Source organism: Eufriesea mexicana, unplaced genomic scaffold, assembly GCF_001483705.2.
Source record: "Eufriesea mexicana isolate 0111107269 unplaced genomic scaffold, ASM148370v2 scaffold2440, whole genome shotgun sequence".
Classification (NCBI taxonomy): Eukaryota; Metazoa; Arthropoda; class Insecta; order Hymenoptera; family Apidae; genus Eufriesea; species Eufriesea mexicana.
In genome coordinates this window covers 51,375-75,607 of record NW_016910498.1, presented here as the reverse complement: position 1 = coordinate 75,607, position 24,233 = coordinate 51,375, and the positions used below count along the sequence as shown (strand labels likewise).

At 25.9% G+C, this 24,233-nt stretch overlaps 2 protein-coding genes across 2 annotated transcripts; one reads left to right on the top strand and one right to left on the bottom strand.

Annotated features, from left to right (window-relative positions):
• Positions 1-2,871: 2,871 nt before the first annotated feature.
• Positions 2,872-10,349, bottom strand: wcy (WW domain-containing adapter protein with coiled-coil wacky). The gene is given in 13 exon segments (XM_017903601.1): positions 2,872-3,401; positions 3,494-3,621; positions 3,718-3,744; positions 3,747-3,943; positions 4,027-4,168; positions 4,736-4,962; positions 5,039-5,380; positions 5,845-6,043; positions 6,456-6,536; positions 6,903-6,988; positions 7,893-8,133; positions 9,807-9,840; positions 10,048-10,349. Coding segments are annotated over 13 exon segments (1,824 nt in total). The 5' UTR covers positions 10,089-10,349; the 3' UTR covers positions 2,872-3,322.
• A 1,598-nt stretch (positions 10,350-11,947) lies between these two features.
• LOC108550002 (uncharacterized) lies at positions 11,948-17,772 on the top strand. Its single transcript, XM_017903596.1, is given in 8 exon segments — positions 11,948-12,147; positions 12,149-12,269; positions 12,346-12,490; positions 12,638-12,725; positions 12,827-13,190; positions 13,271-15,479; positions 15,531-16,994; positions 17,717-17,772. Coding segments are annotated over 8 exon segments (4,647 nt in total).
• Positions 17,773-24,233: the final 6,461 nt, after the last annotated feature.

Here is a 24,233-nt window from a genome sequence, read left to right as displayed (position 1 = left end):
TAGTATTGCTAAGTATGTAAAAAATGTATCAACGTAATTAATCAATTCTTTCTTTGTATAATTAAAATTACAATTAATCTATCGTTTAAACGTAGAACGAGATCTATAGCAATTCTATAATTGAAATCAACTAGTTAATATTTACAGTACCTCTTAATGATTTCCTTTGTATAAAAAGATCTTGTCTACGAAGGGTTCTTCCGCACATAGTTATATTGTTTAACTTAAAAAATTATAGCTTTGTATAATTACCAGCTGAAATACTAACCAATGGTAAAGTGAGGCTGCGCTGAGATATGTCTATGCTGCTGTCTTACACTGTGAACATTCTCTGTCGAGGCTGTGTCGTCCATTTGTCTACCCCTAGACAAATTTCCAAATTAATAAATATATCAAATGCTGCTTGAAAGGGGCAGCACCTTTGTATTAAATCTCGTATATGGCCTTAAAAAACATAACGAGCGCGTGACGTAGATGTATTAACAATTGTAAAGCAAATCATATTGGAATTGTTTTGTAGCAGTTTGTACTCTCCATTGCAATGTGTTTGCATAAATACTTGAAGAGCACTACATTAAAATCGTTCAACAATAGACATGTAACATCTCATGACTCATAGAATATTTGTCTTTGTATGTGTTTTAGCCACTATAAGAATAGCTTTAAATTGCTTCCATAAAATTTAGTGTTAATTCTTTAATTAATTGCATCTTAACTACTGTAACTTAATTACATAATTTGGAAACTAATATGATAAAAATAAATAGTTTGCCTACAAAAATAATTATTAATAAATTAATAACGTATTTTCTAAGCACATTGTACAAAAATCCTTCGAGTTATGAGATGTAAAAGAATGAGTCAAATGTTCTGAGGCCTTATTATAATCTTAGTCCATGAAAATTATGTATTGTACTGAATTTACACGAATATCTGTAATGATTATATTGAGAATGTATTAATCAATGATCTAATGTTCACAAATGAGAGAGTTTGTTATGAAATAAGTCCAATGACTGCCTGTAATTAAATAAAATGTACATGGGAGAATGTTCACTGTATGCTTCAGGTGCTATGGAGATGTTATAACATTCTCATGACATGGTATAATGTTAGATAATATTGTGAAGGAATATCGGTGTTTCTCAACCGATAAACCATTTATAATTTAATAATATTTACTCGCACAAATAAAACATGCAAGGTATTCGTAACAATAATCTAACATTCTTTTATTTTGGAATGAAAACGAAAATAGAAGTACTTGTTAAATTGCGAATATTTTATTTAAAGAGAAACATGAAGATAGACATATTTGATTTATTCAAACGTACGTAAATAGTAAATAGTAATAAACACGTGATTATAATTAAAATATTAAATGTACATTACATAGAATGGAAGTAGCATCTATTTGCAGAACAAATGTATAAATGTAATTATGATGAATGAAAAACTCGATAGCCTCATATTGTATAATTTATTGAATAAATGTGACGTTATTTTAGTGCGTAACATTTACGATGACGAGGGCTATTGAGCTCGTGTTGAGAAACACCGTAAATAGGATACATTCACGTTAACATTATTACCATTATTATTCTTAATACTATCCTCCGCTGTATCCATAATAATTATATTATACAGTACTAGGATATATGAAAAATATCAATTGAAAACAATGATGTTTAATTTTGATTTACAATTTTATTTTGTAGCTAGTAAAATAACGATTTTAGGAGGGCATTTAGATAATAATGCGAACCAAGGAGTTTTTAACTATGTACAATTATCTTATAATGTAACTACACTTTAAACTTTAATTTCCTTCTTATTAAATAATCAAATGTGCGAGGACAAAAAACGCGCGCAGTACTCCGTAAAAACCCTTTGGTTCACATACAGAAAGTAATCTGAAAACGAATGTTAGAATTCAGTCGCAGTTTCGAATTCTTAAATCAAATGTATTTGTTTTATGATTACGTTTCACGTTGCTTTTTATTTCTGTAACTATCAAGCTCACTCCTTAACAGTTCCTCGAAGAAAATATACAAAATAAGAAATCCATACTATAACTTACTATAGTATTCGTGGTTTTATCATCCTAAACAACATATATATGTCTGTTCTACGTGTTTTTAGTAAAAAATATTTTATTTTAATCACATGATATATCTCAAACCAAAATACAGAAAAAGCAAGGAAAGGTAATCTTCTTTTAATAGTTTAAATAAAATTAGAGTGGGCAAAGCATAAGTATCTTTTCCATATTTCAAAATATTTTACAAAAACAAGTGACTAAAAATTAGATATTAAAAGATTTTATTCTATATAAAGTAGTTCAATTATTATTAACTAAAAATTCCAATTCATTACCATGTCACATCGTCTACTATAAAATCTACGTATTCAGTTTTCGCTTACAAGAGATATACAATTATACAACAATTCGTTTTCTTATGTTGCACAGCTGTATGGGGAGTTATACAGAAAATAAAAATTATCTATGATAAAGATACACTAAGTGTTTGACTTATTTATCTGATTTTGGCACACTCTGTACAATCTGCGTTAGTAATGCAGTGTTAAGGTGCTTTTAAAAAACACTGAGGATAAGTAATATATATTAGATTATTGTAAATCTCTAAAATTATTTACAAATTTTATACAAGTTTCAATTTTGTCCACTAAAAATTTTTGTTACATATAAAATATGAATATATATAATATATATATATTTTTAGTATTAACATATTAAGGACAAACTTTAAATAGGAGGAAAAAGATTGCTATAATTACAAAGCAAAGCTACTTCCTTCCAAACATGTGGGAATTAGGTAAGACAATGGCGATAAAGAACTGTATTAAAACTTCTGGCACGAATTTTATTCCGAGATTTACAACAAAAATGTTTCAACTAGTTAAAATGCCGCTTAATCTTGGGATATGAAACATTGACACGTATAACATAGGTAATACAAGACGATGTGGACAATTCAATAGTTTGCAATGAACTGATAGAATAGATTCATTTTCTATTTACTTAGTGTGTTGTGTTTGCGTGTGGATAGGCCTCCTGTGCTTCCCAGAGAGGTGGGTTTCCTAATCAATTGTAATAAGACTCATTAGCTGATAAACGGAACAGCCAATCCTCTCTGGGCAGCCCATATTCATTACTATTTTTATCACTTCTATCATGATATTATAATTTAGGTACAATCTTAATTATTCAATATTAATGAGAATATTAATAATTATGTTTTATTTTTTGCATGAATTAATTATAGATCGTAATTATAATTACTTTATAAAGTTTCTTACACTAAGAATCGTCAGACATGAAGGAATTTTGGGATTTTAGCGCCTCCAATGTTTGAATTTGTTGACGAAGAAATAATATCCTAGAATAATAATAAAAAAAAAAAATCGATCGGTTTAATTTGATAACTAATTATTTCATACAATCTTAACATGATGAAAAAATAATGCATACCTTTGTTCCTGTAACGTTGCCTGGATTTCTGTCAGCCTCACTATCGATCGTGCTGTCTTTAACTCTGCCGACACTCTTGTACACTGTAAACTTCCCATTGTATGTGCTTCTTCACTAAGTTTCTGTGCCTGAAACCAATAATTACCCACATATTTTTCATCACATCATGTAATACTAAAATATACAGTTCGCACATTTTTAAACAATTATATGCACATATATACCTGTTTTTCAAGAATATCAGCAGGTTTTAGGCACGCACATGTTGCGTTAAATCTTCCCGATAGTGATTAGCAAGTGATGGTGTTAAGGAAGGTGTTAAAGGAGGCTGTACTCTAGACAATGCTTGTAAACCTGTATTACTTAAATTTCCAAGGGAACCTAATGTACTAAGATTTTGCAATGAGCTTAAACCTTGTACTCCAGAATTCGTCCCCCCAGGACTTGTTACTGTGAAAAGAAACCAAATATTTAGCTATTAAAAATTATTAATTACGATTTCGCTAAATATAAGCCACCGGTTATCAACATACATTTTCGAGCATCGATGCAATCCTGGGTTTCCGAATGTGTAGGAGTAGGTGGTCCCTCACTTGTAACATTGCCGCTTGTATCAACTTTTAGCGGGACCATTACATCATTTCCACTATTATTTCGGTCTCCACTAGCCGACTGCTATAAAAAGAAAAGAAAACAAAATTTTATTCAATTAATATTAACGTAATATAATACATTATAACATTATTACAATGTTTAACACTTTAAAAAATTTAGAATTTAAAAAATATATATATAAAAATATTTATTTATGTACATATAATTATAAAGTATATATATATATTACAGAGAATTTTTTTTATATTAACCATTAAGTTTATTTCTTCATTTATAAAAATTATTTGCTTAAAAATTACATATTCTTTTTATAAATAATTTGAATATAATACTTAAAATTCAAAAAATTTATATGAAATGGTGGTTTTCTTTCATCACTTGATTTAGTTTTAAAAATATATACAAATTTTTTTGATTAGAAAAGTTTAAAAGAAGAAACAAAAATAGTTTAATGTTCTAAATAAAAATATTAAAAAATATATAAATGTAATATAATTATATGTTGTGTTAAAACTTGTTTCAAAAATTTATTAGTTAATTAAGAAAAATTAAATGCTATTAATACACAAAAAAGAGAAAGAAGAATGAAAAAAAAAAAAGAATATCGTACTAAAACTTCTGACTTACTTGTCTTGACAACAGAATGGCGGCTGTTTGAAGTGTTTGTAGTGCTTTTTGTGGAGTAATATCGGGTTGTTCTTTATTGCCTGTGATTTGAGATAAAAGTCTCGGAAGATTTGCTAACGAAACGGGTGGTCCTGGAGCATTACTATTTCCTTGTTGTTGCGTTGGTGAATTAAGTTTTCCAGGTGTTTGTGGTGTAGATGGCGGGTGTGATGTTAACCGAGGTAATGCTATAAACAATTATTAATCTATTAATATATACTCTTTTTTATTTCTTTATCATTGTATTGTTTAAATAAAACATACCAGTGGCCAACGAAACAGGACCTTGAGGCAGTGGATCATGTGTACAAGATGTTAGAGGTTCGGAAGTTGGTGTAGAATCACCTGGAGAAATATCCATATCCTGAGCTTGACGCTCCACCCCTGCTTCTTCTCTACATGGTTCCCGATCTCTTTCACGTTCTCGTTCTCGTTCCCGTTCCTTCTCTCTTTCTCTTTACCTAACCGAAACATCTTCTCTACTACCACCACCACCGCTTCCACTGCATGAACTCCAATATTCTCGTTTGTCGGATTGACGCGATGATTTACCATCTCGCACACTGCTACTGCTATTTGATCGCGAGTTGGAATGTTTATCATGACCTGCGAGCAAAAAAATAAAAAAAAAACAAGATTTTCTATACTGAATAATTTAAAAAATTTTACACCTGGTAACTAATCGAAATCAGAAAACTTAAGCTACAATGAATTTGCACAATAAATTAGAAATAGTTAAGATACAATGAATTAGTAGAGAATTAATCTCTTGCAATACATCACATTTTCATGTATTATATCATGTAAATTTATATTTAAAACAAATATTTAATATTAAACACATAAATAATGTATTAAACAGTAAAGTTTTCTTATATCGGATTGATTTATATACGGTTTTATTATTAATATTACTAGTTTTATGTCTGCAAAATATTAAATTGTAATAACGAAGCAGCAAATTGTAATCATTACAATACAAAGAATAGAACTATTAAACTGTTAATAATGCAAAGAATCATTTTCAAATTTAAAAAATGTATGTATTAATATAATATTATTAAACGTACTTGACCTAGAAGAATAATCATTGGACTGACGTTGTCGATTTTCTGTTCGACTAATCCATTCCCGTGGTTTCTCCCATTGAGAAACTTCTGTTTTACAGTTGTAATAATACTTCTTGCCCGAAGAACTCATGTGTTCTGACCAATCACCAAACCTGGCCGAACGTTCCATTGTACCTCCTCGCTCATCACCACGTTTGTCCTAAACAGACTGTTCTAAAATTTCCGGAAACAATTGAATCGATGGAAAATATTTATACGAATTCCAAAACTTGTTCGAAAAGTTGAAATTACATTTGTCCACGTTGTTGATCCTGTGCACCTATCAAATCTCAATACTTTCAATTTTTCAACTTTTAATAAGATACATATGTGCATAACAATTTAACAATGTTAATTGAAATATTAGTTGTTACTTTAATTTTTACATCATTTATCAAGTTTACAATTTATGTAAAATGTAATATTAAGCTAATGATATATAAATATAATTAATTGTAATAAATATTAAATATTCAGTAGATATCTTTTTCAACTTTGTATCCTCCCTTTTTATATAGTCACTTTTTAAATATTTCTCTAAGAATAATCATATAAAGTACATTTATACTGACCTGACAGGAATTGTGTGATGGTTTTCTTTGAGATGAAGACTCTCTTGATGAATTTGATGATAATTTTATAGGATGTAAAATCTACAAAAATAAATTAATGACATTAAGATATTATATTATACAATCTGTAATATTTCTGCACAATATTATATTTTAGAAGCATATGATTTGCATAAAGCATAAGCCATTTTGTAAATTTCAGGGCTGTGACTATGTACAAAATGTTCTACAGTCCAAAAAATGTAAATATGCAAGGAAATGTTTAAAAATTTAGTACATTTATTACATATAATTAATAAAATTCAATAAAATTGCATCTTTAATTTTCAGATGGTACGCAAATATTTAAAAAGCAAAGTATTGTACAAATTTAGATTATATCAAAGAGTTAATATTTGTTACCACTCAACTCTAAATTAATTAGGTAATTAATAATAATATTCTTACCTCTCCACTACTCCTATCGTGGTTGGTCCTGTGTTCTGAATCTCTGCTCTCACGGCTTCTCTTGTCTTTTGGGGATCGTGCACAATCTACACATATGCAAGCAAGCATGTTACAGCTGAAAATTTTAAGACACAACCCTGTTTTTATACTGAAGAAAGAAGTAATAAAACTTTATTTCTCAAAGAAATTATACAGCCGATTTTGCCATAACACAAATTCTATAATTCAAAAAACAATAGGATAAAAGCATTGTTTATTTCTTATTTTAAATAAACTTATAAATAATAGTTAAATATATAACACCTCCTCTTATTATTAATTTTCTTACATATCGTTTAAAGATTTTCTTATGTTTCACATTTCCCAATGGACATATAAAATTGCTATATATATAATATATAATAGAATATTAATATATTCTATCTACAACAATGATATAAAGAAATTATTCAAAACAGAATTAAAAATAATTAAAATAAAATACATAAAAATATAAAATTAAATTGTATGTTACTTAACTTTTATATTAGTTTCATATATACATGATACAATATAAATATTATTAAATACAATAATAATGATTAATTACAAATAATGAGAATATTATGTATGTTCATATTCTTAAAACTTTTAAATTTTATTTTTATTATTTTTAGAAATGGTACTTTGTAAATAATATTTTCAGATATACTTTCATGTAATTTTAATTTTAAAAACATATATGAAACTGAGTTACTTTTTGAAAATAATATAATTCTTATGGTTTACAAACAGCATCAACAGGTTATAGCAAAAGTGACTGTATTATTATTTATCATACAATAATTACGTGTACTAAATTTTTCATAAGATAAATATTTGGCAAACCTACTACTACATTTTTCTAATATGTTTTTAATATTTCATATACTTTAAACTCAATTTAAAAATATGATAATTCGATATTATGCTAACAAATAAAAAAAAAAAAAATATAGTAAAATTAATTACCCGAATACTTGTCCCTAGAGGAGGATAACTTGTAGTCTCTATTTTCTCTCTCCTTCTTGTATAGGGGCTTGGATGTGTAGCTGCGAGGACTGTCTCTGTCTGTTCCCATGCCCATACCCAAGCCCCCTGCTGGACTATAAGAATTGCCATTTGGGGAATCTCGCATACGTCCTTCGTAACGACTATCTGATGATGTTGTCGATGAGGAGTAGCCACCCTTAGAACTGCTGTACTTTGCGTTCTATAAGAAATGTAAAATATAATTAAAATAAACTTTCTTTTACATTTAATAAAGAACTTCTTTTTGATAGATTACTTTTATAAACATTACATCTTGCACTATTACTTTCATTAATTAAATAAGTCATACATTTAGAATTTAATGATTAATAATCGTAAAGACTTTAATATAATTTCTCTTAACTTCTCTCTTCATATTACATGTTACACATATTAATTATAAAAAAATATATATTATTATCATAAAATAACTATACTACAAGAAACTATTGAATACAAAACGATTTATTACACTAACTGTTAATTTTGCACACAAAATATCTGACAAAACACTATTTTATATTAAAAAATAATCTGATGCAAAAGTTGCAACTTATATGATTAAAAATTCACTACATAAAACATAATTGAAGTATTATGAAATTGTTTATTATTCTTATTAAAACACAAGCGCAAAAACACATATTGTAAGTAATACGTTATAAAAACAATTTATTAAGTAAAGTTCATGTAACACTTTCAATGTACTATTAGTAATCTGCATAATGTAGAAGAATGAATTATTGATTTTCTAAAAGTGAGGTTATGTTTACAAGATCAAGTAAAATTTGTATCTTTTATCAAAAACTATGAAACTAAGATTACATACATAATATCTCCACGCTATTAAATATAAATTGTAAAATTATATTAAAAAATACATACAATCAGTGCAAGTTTTTTATAATATTAATAACTGGATGAATGCTTCAAGGACAATATCTAGTTAAAGCTTTTATATAAATTTTACAGAAAATATTAGACTTTTTGTTACATTTGTCTTAACATTTTTTACATAACACTAAAAATATAAAAAATGAAAAATGAATCTGTACACAAAAAAGAATGTTATTATATATCTCAATAAATATGTACAATCTAACAATTTTATGTTTTCCTACATTTTTAAAGTAAGATTTTAAGTTTTTTTAATTGAAGAATAAATAATAAATAATTTAATGTGAATCCACAGAAGTATTTAGTCCTTAATATATAAAGTTTATCAAATATGTGGGGGAAAGAAAAATGGTATTTTTTCCCTCGATATATACGTATAATCTACAAGTTATGTCTCGAATTTCTTATAAAACTATTTAAACAAAATTACTTTGACACTCGATTACGGGAATCTAATGCAAGAAAATATATATGATATATATATATATATACACACACACACATACATATACATATACTGTATCTCATATGCATATATGTATCTATATATAATAACATATATACTACCAACACATACACAAGCTATATAATATTTGCATCACACGAAAGGGTCAAAATAGGCGGGCAAATTACATGAGAATTATTAGAAACACTAAACGGAAAGAAAATATCGTCCGGTCAGAAACCATAATGAAATCTTTAGCAGTAATCTATACTAATCGTAATTTGGTTAACAACGAACTGTAAAAAAAGAGTAATGCTAGAAACATGAAGGAACTACTGATACAGTTGATCTCACAATTATCGCGAAAAAAAAGCGCGAACAAAAAGAGAGAATTTTGTTTTTTTTTTAAACGAGGACGAAAAGAATCGCGGTAAAATCGTGCGTGCAATCGCACTGTAGACGAATTACCCCACTCCTAAACCCCCGACACCAATTGCTCGGATGATATTTACCTGATAGGGATGGGTCTGGTGCTTTTCGAAGTACCTGAAATCATACAAAATAAATGATGAATAAAATCGCAAGACAGCGGGTGTTCCAGGATGGAAAATGAAATTTCCATCAAGGAAAATCTCCCGCGAATGGCGGTAGTAGTAATGTCGAGTGGGTCGGATGGATGGACTTTGGAGATGAGAGGTGAGGTGAGTAGAGGTTGGTTGTGTCAGGATTGGGTATTTGACGGCGGTACCCTACCCATCGCTGATCCTTTGTGGTTTCCTCGCATGCATTACCATCAATGCCGGTGTCTGTGGGAAATTCGCGGCCTCGGATGTTCCCTTTTCGGTCGGTCAATGTCATAAAAACAACATTAACGCTTATTTAACAGTCAACTTTCTTTCTACCCGGACGCCATGTCACATACGTGATCGGCCGCTAGCGGTTATTATAGCCGAAAAGTTCGAGTAACGTCTGCGCTTCAGTGTGCAACTTCTCTTCTCAGGAGCGTACATATTAAAGTCTTTAAAGTGATACGTTCAACTACACGTGACAGTATGAACGGTGCTACAAAATTCTCTTGTCAATTCAATTGACAGAAAGCGATCAAGTTACGTAAAAGTATATTAATCTTGTACGCACTGCAAATAAGATGGTTTAATATTTATAGAAGATTCAATTTATAGAATATGCGTGTAATTTCACAATGGATATTACTATATTTATTATTTGTATAAAATTATGTAATCATGTTATTTTATTTGTTCTTTAAATATTATACATAGACAATAATAATTTTCATTTCGAAGAAATATGTATCTTTATATATATAAAAATGTCAAATGCCAAATTTAAATAATACTAATTTTCACAATGACAGTAAGTTACACAATTATAATTTTGAAAACTTGGATCTACTTTATCAAGTGGAGAAAAAAGAATATATGAAAATTCAATGAAATCCATCGTACTTTTCTACCAGTATGAGAAATGTAATTTTTGGCAATGCATAAGGGTTTATCGAAGAGTGCAGCCGTACCTGTATCTGCAACTTCCGTAACGACGTTCTCGGTGTTAGAGTAACGGCGGCGTCAATTCAGCATTGACGTCTGGCGTCGCGTTTTACTTGATTTTCGAAGAACTGTCGTAAGTTTCGAGCACACCGACAGCAGGCGGCGCAGGTCGCAATAAATTTACCATCGTGTGTGGCTGTAAACGTGAAAAACTGAAGCTATGAAAGCGCTTATTTGCGACATAATAAAAGTGATGACTATGCCTGTTTAGTTACATTTTGTTGCAGGTATGTAGTAGTACGCGATGTAACAGTCGAATTAAAGAAGTGGGGGTTGTTTAGTCTCTGTCGCTCGACACGCTTCTGAAAACAAATTCACGTTGAGCTCTTTCATTGTTGACTGTTGTTCTTCTAGATTTTCTGCATGACGTATCTAAGCGTCAGCACGTGGTTATATTATGTTATATTATGTCAGCAATAGACGAACTGAATTAAATATTATGTTAACACGTGTATGATTATTGCTAAATGGTTCTATTTTGTTTCCTTTGATTTGATCGGTATAACATGCATTTAATCTATAACGAAAAAATATAATAATGTTCTTTAGTTTTATATTTTGCATATTGTATTTCTTATCATAATCTATTAAAAAATAAACGTGGATTAGCAAATTTATAAACGCTATAAATTTAGAAATCCATTGACATTGTTCATTTTCTTATCTAAAGCAAGAAAAATACTGATACATGATAATATATTATATTTGTGATATTATTTGTTTCTAGGTTTAATAATATTATTTTTAATGAAAATTATGGCACATCCTACACAAGACACAGATGTAAGCAGTTTTTTTACTTTAAATGACAATTTACTAAATAATTCTTCAAGTAATAAATTTTATCATTATAATATATCATGAGAGGTATAGGAAATAAATATATTAGTCAGTAATATTCTTTAACACTAAATTATGATTTAAAAATATCACATTTGTATGTATCAAAACAGTTTTTTATATTGTATATCTAAATTTGATAGTTAAATTTTGTTTTATACCTCTCATATAATTATAAATGTAAAATAACTAAATATAGTAAAAATCTTCATATGTTTATAGCAGATTTTTATAAAAAGGAAATAATGGATGAAAGAGATGAAATAGATTTAATATGGATGCATAATAGTTCCATAAGTGTATCAAAGAAACATGAAAATCAAGAATATATGGATAGTTACTTCATTGATATTAAGTCATGTGAAAATATATAAAAACTTTTTACGGTAAAATATATAAAAGTTATAATTTATAGTTTAAAAGTAATTAATTAACATCATATGTTTCAGAAATATTTTAACTAGTATAAATACATATTGTGAAAAAACATTGGACATGATAAAGTTAAAAAATCATATAAGTAATACATTAACCTTTTTTCATCTTTACTGGAATGATATTAAAGAGGTATTGTTTAAAAATCATTAATTATTAATGCAATATAAATGATAAAATACTAAAATATATATGAATGTTTTTAAAGCACGTTGGTGATAATAACTCATATTTAAATAAAATGACAGTGTTATTGGGAATATATATAGATATGGAACTGAAAACTTTTAAACACACTATGGATTCTTCTAAAATTGCTTCAAAACTTCTTTCAACATTATGGATATATTTAAGTAAGTTAAAATAGAAAATGTTTTACAAATTATATAATGCAAAATAAAATGAAATTAATGTATTTTGAAATACATCATTTAAAACATGGATAATTAAGTAAATTAAGCAATGTAATATTTATATTATAATATTCATCCTTGTTTCAGATAACTCGGAAAAGCACATTTTCAGAGTGCTACTTAAACTTAAACTTGTTGCTAAAAAGTATTCTAAAATTTGTGACCTTATATTCATGTATGTAAATATTTTATATCCTTCACATTTGAGTCTAAAAAAATTAGTCTATAACAAAACTGATTCTTTTTACATAATATGAACTATTTTTCTTATATTAGGAAAAGTTTTGCCAGTTTCAAAAAAAGTGTGGAATCTTTAACAGATATAGATTATGTCAGGTATTTGCTCCTGTTAAAAATATGGAAAAGAATAAAAGAAACTGTTGAGGAGAAAAAAGAAGTGAATAGGATGGCTCTAACTATATTAGGTCCATGTACCCCAAAAATGCGTAATGAATTATTGAAGATTCTACCTAAAGTTCCTGCAGGACTTGAAAATGAAACTATTTGGTTATTGCACCCAGATGTATTCGACTTAAAAATTGCATGTAATAATTTTGTACTATTTGAAGAAACAATGTCTGTTGAATTTAAAGATACTCATTTAACAAAAATTTCTGATTCAACTTCACAGTCATCACAGGTAAACTTTTTATTATGCAATATTATTATTTTTACTAATTAATATATTTTGACCCTTATTTTGTATTTTGTTATTTCTAGAATTTATTATATGATGTTCAAAAGTATTTTACGAATTATGAATGTAAAAAAAGTAATATCAATAACACAGAAAATAATCATCCATTTAAAAATGAAATAAAAAATAATAAAGGTAACAATCAACTTTTTCCAATAAAAAAGGGAAACAAATTTAAGAAATATAAAAAGTTATCAAATCTAAAACCTGGAGAAGTAATATTGATTGATTTGACTGAAGAAGATGACTTAAGAATGGGTAAAAAGAAAAAGAAGAAAAGTCAAAGAAATTTAGAATGGTTAAAAATGATGAAGAAAAGGTATAAAATAGAGAAACAAATTGATGAAGTGAAATGTAAAAATCAAGTAGAAATTGCAGATGCTCATAGTACAGAGAATTCTGAAAATTTTTCTCACAATATTCTTTTAGAATATTTACCAATTTCGGACAATAAAGTTAGTGAAAGTACAGAAAGTTATACTTCAATAGAACAAAAATCAGTCCAAGATAATATTCATAATTCGCTAAATACACACGATCATATTTTCAATAAAAGAAGTAATGAATATATGTTTCAACATACACAGTGTGATACATGTACTTCAACAATAAAACAAACTGATATGCAGCGCAATAAAATATTATATTTGCTGAAACTTCTTAGTGCTATGGGACAAAGTATTAAAGAACCAAAAGCCATATTAAATCTACTAGGACAAAGTAGGGATGAAAACACGATGTCTTCTGAACATAGCTTTTTTTGTAGAAATACAGCCAATGAATCTAGTGAAGTAAGTACTCAGGGTAAAGAATCATTTTCTCAGCCAAAAAGTTCCATAAAGACAATATACTTGTCAAAGGAGTGCCAAAATAATACTACAGATGTACAATCTATAAAACAAGAGTTACCAACAAATACAGATTATAATGTGATGGAAAAAGATGCTTATTGCCAAGATGAATCTGTTTATGTACAAAGCGATTGTCAGTTACACGATTTGCGATCAATAAACAGTCATAGTTCAGAAGGAATAGAAACCATAAAACAAAACATTGCTCATGAAATTCATGAATGCACAGGCTGCTATAAAAATATTGAAGTAAAACCTTTTAATTACCATAATAATAGTATATTTAGTATGATAAAGAATGAAGATGTAACACAGAATACATCAGATAATAATATTATCGATAAAACATCGATTTGTGACAAAAATATAATATGTATGCTAAGTGATCTTGACAAGTGTATGGATGTTTTAAATCGTATTGGTGAACACATTATGACTGTTCATGCAGAGAAACAACGACTAGGATGTTTAGATAAGATGGATGCATGTAGTGTTTCTACTACAGTTTCAGGAAATCAGTCTGTAGAATCATCATCAGATTGGATACAAAATATTAATTCATTGACGAATACAGAAAAGCTCAGTAGAATTTTAGAACTATATGGAAAAAAAGATCTATTAAGTGTATGCAACTGTCAAGATTTTCATTTCTTAAATGAATTTCATAAATCGACATCCCAATCAAAAGAATATCGCTCTTATGAAAAAAATAATATTTTTCCTGAAAATAAATCAACTCCAAGCTTCATTCATAACCACATTAAATCAGAATTTGAACAACCTATTAAGAAAGAAAATAATGAAAGTTTTGAAATTATAAAAGACAAGGTACAGAAAACAAGTCAACATAAAATTAGTACATTAACAAATAATCAAATATGTGACACATCTTTTATACATGATTTGCAAAAAACCAAAGAATCAAATCGAAATGCACATTGGGAATCTACATTACAAAATTTTTCACAAAAAAGTAATATGATAAAGTCACGTTCTATAGATGAATTTGAAAATATTGATATTTTAGATAGTATTCTAAATGGAGATATAACTATTGAAGATGAACAAGAAATTTGGGAAGATTCACAGTCTCCATTGATGTCACCAATTAATTATGATAATTCAAATAGTGTATTAAACTGTATTACAGAATTTTTTTCGCAATCCGAACAAATACATAGTAATGAAACAGAAGAGAAGTATATTTTGTCAGATACAGAAAATTCTCAAACACTATTACCTGAAGGTAGCCTTGGAACAACTGGGATATTAAATTCTTTATTTGATTTTGATTTAACAAATATGGATTCTCCTTCAAATGATTATATATATTCAAATATACAGGCAGTTAATCCACGGTTAATTAAAAAAACTTTTGAGGATGAAATATTTTCTACAAAAAATTTAAATATATCGAAATTGAATTTTGAAGAAATAACATCTGAAAAGAATGATTTAGAGAACATGTTTTCACAAAGGGATAAAGAATTCTGTAATAATCAAAATCATTCCGTCGATAGTAACGTAAATATAATTGGATTTGGATTAAACACAAGTAAAGAAGAAGTGCGTGAATTTCCTTCACTAATTAAAACTACACCTTTATTCTCTGGTCAATCAACTATTTTAGTCAATTCAGATAACATATCTTCTGAAGAGAAAGAATTGTTTCCTAAATGCAGTTTTTCTAGTCCTACTAATAAGTTTGATACTAATAATGTTATAGAAAAATCTTATATTTTTCAAAAAAAAGATACTGTTAATCAAATTCAATCATTCAATGATATAAAAAATCGAGGTTTGCCTGAAATTTGTACTTCTAATCATATTCCATCAAATGTACCTATAAATTGCATATTAAATCAACAGGAAGATAATGTTCAATCATCAAACAAGTATACATGTGTAGACCTTGAAACTAGTCCTTCGGTAATGAAACAATCTCTAGATTCTTGTGATTTATTGTCTTCCACAGATTTAATAACATGTAATACCGACACATTATACACAGTTGAACATAAAGATGAAAGTTCTTTGAAGCAAAGAAATATTCAAAAAGATAAGCAATATAATAGGGAAGAAAAACAAAATCGTAAGACAAAACATAGAACAGAAATTAGTGCACAATCTAGATCATCAAAACGTACATTAAAGTGTAAAAAGAAAATTAAAATAAACAAAGAAGAAAAAAAACTGTTTTCATCTATTGCTCAATCTAATCAAAATGAATTGAGCTTAAGATGTTCACAGATTACAATTATCAATCCTCTGAATTATCAAGGTGTGCAAGATACATGTGACTCACCATTATCAACATTTCACACGTCATATTGTAAAACATCATCCCAAAATTTATGTACATCTAAAAACATGCACAAACAATTAAATTGTGCAACTATTCAACAATTAAAACATGTGTCTCAAGAAAAACAACAAATTTTATTAAACTTCCAAGAAGATCCTATAGATGACATAATCTACAAAGAAGATCATAAATTAGAAAATCCTCAATGCATCATGGAAGATAACATCACAGAAGATTCAAATATATCAGTGAAATCACATATACTTGAAAATAAATCTTGCTTCAAACTGTCAAAAAAAAATATGAAAGTTGATACCAATATTACCAAAGTGAATTTCATAACAGATAAAAATATAAACAAAGATTCTAATAATCATGTAAAATCTAATGCAAAGTGGTCATTACAAAACATAGATATACAACCATCAAATTCTATTAAAGGGCAAGTAATTGCAACTCAAGATGAAGATATACCTTTGAAGAAAAGAAAATTAACTTCTAAATTTTCACCGACATTGAAAAAAAATGCAGTTGTTTATTCTGTAAATCAGCAAAAAATGCAAAAAAAACGTTTTGTCTCTACAAAAAAAGGTAATTTTATTTTATATATTTTTGATAATTTGTTTTCTTTCAAATATAAAGTAGTTTTTATTTTTAAATTTTGTTTTCTATGTAAATGTTTTTACTAAATAACTGTAATATGTGAAGTGAAATTTGTATATTTTTACATCTTATATACATATATAAATAATGATATCATTTGGTTTTAATATTTTAATATTAAATTTCAAAACAAAGATAAAAGTAATCGTTTTCTACAAGGAAGATCAACAGTTGAAGATACTTTAGTATGTGGTATATCTTGTAAATTTCTTACAAGTAAAATCTTTTATGTAATAAAAAATGTAACTGTGCATATAGATGAATAGATTTTATTTCAATTCGCAATTCAAAATTGATATTTGTAATTATAAGTTCTGGAACCAATAACATTTGCATAAGTGAGAAAGTGAAAATATGATATTTATATTTTTGTCTGTATATATCTCATTAAAAGATGAAAATGTAATATATTTATTTATATGAATTTACAACCATTAAGAATATAAATGAGGTAAGTTTATTTCATATTATTAAACTTTATGCAAAGTTTAAATTCAATTTAACATTATTCTCTTATTTAAATTGAAATTTAATATCGTATTATTAAAAATATATGTCAATTCATATATAAATATTTCTACATGAAAATATTCAATTATGCATTATATTAATAAACATTATTTTATATTAAATTGTATTTTTATTTATAGGTATGATGTGTACAAATAAAAGGAAGAATATAGTAGGTGAGTCGATTGAAATATAAATACTGTTCTAAAATAAGCCTTAGCTTTCTCTAACATATATATGTTTTACATATAATTACAAGTAAATTTCTGTTAAATTTTGCAAACTACTAAAACAAAAAGATAATAGATACACTATTTAAATGTGTGCTAAATACATACATTTTCTTGAGATAAAAGGAATTTTCTAAAAATATAAAAACAATTATTATTAATCGAAAATAAGATATACATCATGTAATTATAAATAATGACCACATATGCAAATTGTAATTTTATAAATGATTACAATAATTATATTACGTAATTTTTAAATTATAAAAATTCTTTTATTATAATGATACATATTTTTACTGGTAATGGTACACATTTTTATTGTTCTGGCAAAGTAATATTATTATGGAATTTGCACAATCCTAATATTTTAAATGATAAAAGTTATATTATTTGTTTATATTTATAACATTATTTGAAAAGAGTACATTGTTATTTTAATTTTTTTTTTATTAATAATATTGTGATTGTGATACTTTTCTTTTCAATTTTAATAAACCTGTATTGTATTTTCTTATTTACATATGTTGGTGATCTTAAGAGATGAAATTTTTTCAATTTATTTTAGTGGGAAATGTATTAAGAATCACAAAAATTTTTCATTACAAATTAGAACTATAGAAAACAAATATCTAATTTCATCTCTTAAAATTATCATACAAATAAAAAAAAATACCTACTTTGTTGAACTTGAAAATAAAAGTGTCAATTATAGTAATATTACATTATCAAATATAAAAGTATTAACAGTGTATTATTTCCAAAGAATTTATTAAAGCTAATCATTTTCTTAAAGAAGTGTTCTTTTCTCAGTGCAAGAACAAGTATCATTAGTTATGTGCATGAATAAATTTTACTTTTGAAAATGAAATTCTTATATTAGTATTTTGAATAACTTTGAAAACTACCTGTGTATTCAAATTCATCATTTTAAATCTTCCAATTTCTTTGTAATTATTCAACTCGAAAATGTACATAAATGTAAATAATACAACAAAATATGCTTTCAGATATAAAGTTTATGAATGAAAGCATATCAATGATCTCTCCAATAATTGTTAAATTATGAACCTTTCCAAGATTTTAGTTGCTATTATTTCACCTATTTTGGGTAATTATTATTAACAATTTTTTAATGTACAAATCACTAAGCTTTAAACAAAATTTTTAAAGTTACTATTCAATAATTTATAATATTATATTAAAGCTCGTTTTTCTCCTTTATTTTATGCTAAACATAATACTTTTTAAAATTACAATATTTAAAAAGATACCTCATACCAAATATTTTTTTTTAATTAATTTAAACTGTAAAATATGCAGCAAATAAAGTATATCAAACTGCCAAAAGTTGAAAAAGATACTGTATGATTCTAGATTTTTAATCTTTCTTTTTTTTTTAATATAAATAATGTCAGATATTATCAATTATTTATTTTTGTAAGGTTTGCTCAAAAGGTACTATCTATTGAAAATTTATGATACAATTAATTATAAACTTAAAAGCAATGACTACAAGGCAATATTAAAATATGTGATATGTTAATTTTGAAGTAAATTCAACTTGATTGGTAGTATTATATACATTCTAAGATGTCAATAATTTTCATAAATTAATTTTTACTCTTGTGACTTCAGTACAATTTATATGCAACTTATTTTTATTAATGATAGTCTTTATATTAAATGTACTATAATGAATAGTTGTACTATATTTATGTTACTTTTGCATAAAAAGTACAAGAAAGCATTTTATTCAATATAGCAATAGTGATTACTTTTGGAGCAACCCTCATTAAGTTTTAGCATTACCTTTCATTTTACATGTGTTTAAAATAGGTATACAGTATATTATTTCTTTAAAATGTAATTGTTAACCACTGTAACTATGTAGTAATTTTTGTAAAATATGAAAATTGCATAAGGAATGCAAACAATTGAATGTTGGTAATGTCATATTTATCATTCTCTTTCATATAAAAATATGTTCCGTTTATTCTTTTTTTTTCTAAGTACAAGGGTTATACAAAAAACTTAATTTTCAGTATTTTTAAAGTATTATATAAATAACTAATTGCTGTTTTCAATTAAATAGTTTGTAATTTATGTTAAAGATTAAATATAATATTTACACGTAAAATTTTCTATACTTTGTGTTTATTTTAAGTATTATTTTTATTTCATTTTATCTATGTTTTATGTACTGCGAATATTAAAAATATTTTGCCGATTTCGGTAGTATCCACTTAGCCGCAACAAGTTCTTCTTGCTTAAATATAACTTTCTTACACAATTTTTCCATCCTAACTCTAAAATCTATAATAGTTATATCAATAAAACCCTGAATTGATGCAGCTAAGCGAACACTATTATAAATCGCTATAGTAATATTATTCGATTATAATCATATAAAATGTTAATTAATAGTCATTCCATTTGATTATCTAAATTGAATTTTAAAGAACTATAGTAGTTATTCTTAATCAGCTTGTAAATTATAAATTATTCAAGGAGATCGTTACTTTCATACTACATTCCGCAAATAATTAAGATACTGTTAGATTCCGCAATGTCCTTAAAATAGAGTATTAATTCGAAATTTAACTAAAGTTAAAAATTTGCCTGCAATATATAGTAATAGTATACTACCTATTTTGTATTCCAAAAAATGTAGATGATAATGTTAGTGTAGACGTCAGCAAATGTGTGAGCATTCTTTTGTATTTTGTAGAAAATTGTATTTTGGTTGAAATATTCCAAAACTGAATTTAAAAGAAAAGAAAAAGAAAAACAAAAGTTTGCATATTTCAAAGTATACAGTAAGACACTAAACAGCGCATAAAATAAGGCAGATATACATGTACTTCTGTGGCACAAAGGAAAATTTATTTATAAACTCATTAAATTTAATATAATTAGATACAGTTTGTCATAATTACATTACTAATAATTTTTTTTTTTCAATGTAAATTTACATAAGTAATTGTTGGAAATTCATACATGTGCTATTGATTACATGAATATAAGATACCTCTTTGTTTAAAAATATTAACTTATAAATGCGTCTTTTTTATGCTTATTCAACAACAAAATATATACATTTTATAATTTAAAATTGTAACACGATATTTAAATTAATATAGATATGAGTAGATTATTTTTGAAATTACATAGAACTTTAATTTTTAATCTCGTTTTGTAACAGAAGAGATATCGAAGGAAACACTATAATGTTTAATTAATGAAGCCGCGCGTTTATTTACTTTATTCACAGGTATTATATATTTCTATATATAAATTTGTACTTTTACTATTGCCTTATCTGAGGATTAATAAGCATACTTATAAAATATCATATATAATGTACATGTCTAGGAAAGTCGTAATTAATGTAAAATGAATAAGATTCTAAAAAAAGTAGGAAACGCGCGAGTTTAATTAATTATTCTATTACAAAACTATGTGTCGAATATGTAAGGAACACGATTTTGCAATAATAAAAATACTTATATTATTGCGTATTAAGATTTTTGACAAAAAAAAAAAGAAAAAAAAGAAAAAAGAAAGAAAAAAAAGAAAAAAAAGAAAAAAAAGAAAAAAAAAGGAAAAAAACAGTACAATGAAATATCTTAATTTGGCCAATAACAAATAAAATACTTGTATCATGTATTTAAGTGATTAAAAATGATGTTTAATATCAGATATATAATTCTAGGATCAAACTACTAAAAAATATATGTAAAAGTCAAGGAAAATAATTTCTGAATTTCCAATAGACCGTGGTTTTTAATCTTCAAAACGTTTATAAATGTATATATAAAGTCACAAATATAACACTATGATTTTTATGTATGAAGAATGAAACATGTGCCATTATATTCGATTAAACAACTCTATATAATAGAATTAATGTAGATTATTATTTAGTTATTTTGTAAACATTAATGTCAATCGAATTTAATAATTTTATCAGATTTATGTAATTTACAATTAAAACATAAAATTATATTAGATTGTCCACAATGTACAATACAGAGACTGAACAAAAGAATAAAATTCTTTTTTTAAATAAATTGTCAATATCAGAATTTCCCCATTACTGATAATATTGTTGTATGTTTTATATATATGTGAATTTAATAAAATATAGTATATCTATACAAATAAAAATTTCTATAATTTTGACTAAACTTATTTTAATAAGTATTCTAACATTTCATTATGTTGTTAATATTATATATTAACAAAAGGTCCACAGACACTTAAAGGTGCATATATATTTACAATTGTTATATACAAAAGTTATAGCTATATATATATATATACACACATATTTCTAGAGTTTCTGAGATTTAAAATAAATTTAATTTTTATATACTCAATCTTTTCTTTCTTTTTAAAGTCTAATTAAAAATAGTTTTGACACAGAAGAACTACAACTATACATTGTTTCTATATCTCTTGAGGTATACACTTTCAAGACTACCTTAGTCTTATTTTCCATGCATGTTTTATTCTATTTATATTTTATATATCTATATGAAGAACGACAATTTTATAACTTGTATATTATGCAAAGTTAAAAGATAAGAATATTTTTATTTATAGGACATTATGACAAGAATAAAAGCATCGTAGTGAACATATAAAATAATTATATTAAAAATGCATTTTACATAATATATTGTAACATACAATTAAATATTATCATGAATGAAATAAAAATCTCATAGAGACATGATTTTATATATGTAAACTAAAAATAATTAAATATAAAGGTATCAAAAAAATATTTAAACGAGTACCCTGTTATAAACTACGTCTAACCCTAATCGTAAACGTAAAAAATTTACGCTGGGGACGTAAATATGAGGTAAATGTGTTAATATTATTTTTCTCAAAAACCCAGTCTATGCATTGCGCAATGCATGTAATTTACAAATATAGGTAAATACAAGTTTATTCATTATTATGACAGAATGTTCTACACATACAGTATTCAATGTTTGTTATGAACACGAATGAATGAGGCATCTGATGTAATGTTGCTATTCTAAATTATATTTTAGGATATCAGACTTTCCTTCATAAATGTTTCACACATTGCAGGACAATTTCCTCAATAATGAATTATCCATACATCCATGTACGTACATTGAAACATTTGACAAATATTTCACCACATAGTTTTGATAATCATATCAAATTATAAATTTATTTGTTACTTCAACTTAAAACTATCAGACTTTTTTTGAAAATCAAAAAATAAATGGTAACGATAAAAAGAAGATAACAAAAATTTATTGTTTGTATTAATATCTCATGTCATTTGTTTAATATGAAACTTATTACTACTTATATAATTAAAACAAAATTTCATATCATTTCTAAGAAAAAGTTGCATTTCAAAATAGAATCTTTGATTTTAATCATTTTTGTAAGGTACAAACAATGTCCACTATCAATGTTAAATAAAAAGTATGAATTCCATGTAATACTTCTTGAATATTTTATGATGAAGCATTCAACTAGATACATATTTTTGTACAATAAATCGTGTTATTAATTTCGCGTTAGTTAGTTAATAATCACAGATATAAATATCAAACATAAAGATATGGCACTGAAATGTATAAATGACTTCATATTTCCAAATGACTGAATATGACTATTACATATAAATACAAAATAATAATCAAAGAAAAGAAAATTAACAAATAAAATCCTTTAAACTATTGTTTGAGTTTTTAATTACGATTATTTCATAAGTTCTTTTTAATATTTAACCTTTAAATGCTACATTATTTTTTTATCTAGTATTTGTACAATGAGATTTACCTCACCCAGATTTGGAAAAAATAATTGAACAATTTTTAAAAATATATGTAATTTTGAAAGCATAAATTATGTAAAGGTGTTATAAATTCAGGTATTGTATTGAATGATTTTTCATATGACAAAGCTCTATCATTTTGGTAAGTATACAAAGTCTAAGTACGTCTTTTTAATTTTATGTGATGTTTTCAACTTTAACCTGGAATTTTTGAATACATATTACTTTTTTGTAATTTCTATTTTATATAAAGTAAAAAAGTTTTAATCCATAATTAACAGGTGATGACTAGTTATGCTACTTGCATTGTGATATCTAAGAGTATATTTATAACAAATAATGTTGCTATATGTATTAAGAGGACAGGTTAAAAAATTGAAGGAAATTTATATTTCCTGTTCTACCCTTGCATGATGGCATTGTTATTTTTATGTCATTTGGCAAATTTATTGACATCACATTTTGGAATTAAGCATTTTCTTGAAGATTTTCAATATGAGGAAATAATAAATCTGAAATACAAAATATTAAATATTTAATTTGTATAAAAAACATTTTATCATTTAACATGCAACTTTATATATATATATATAT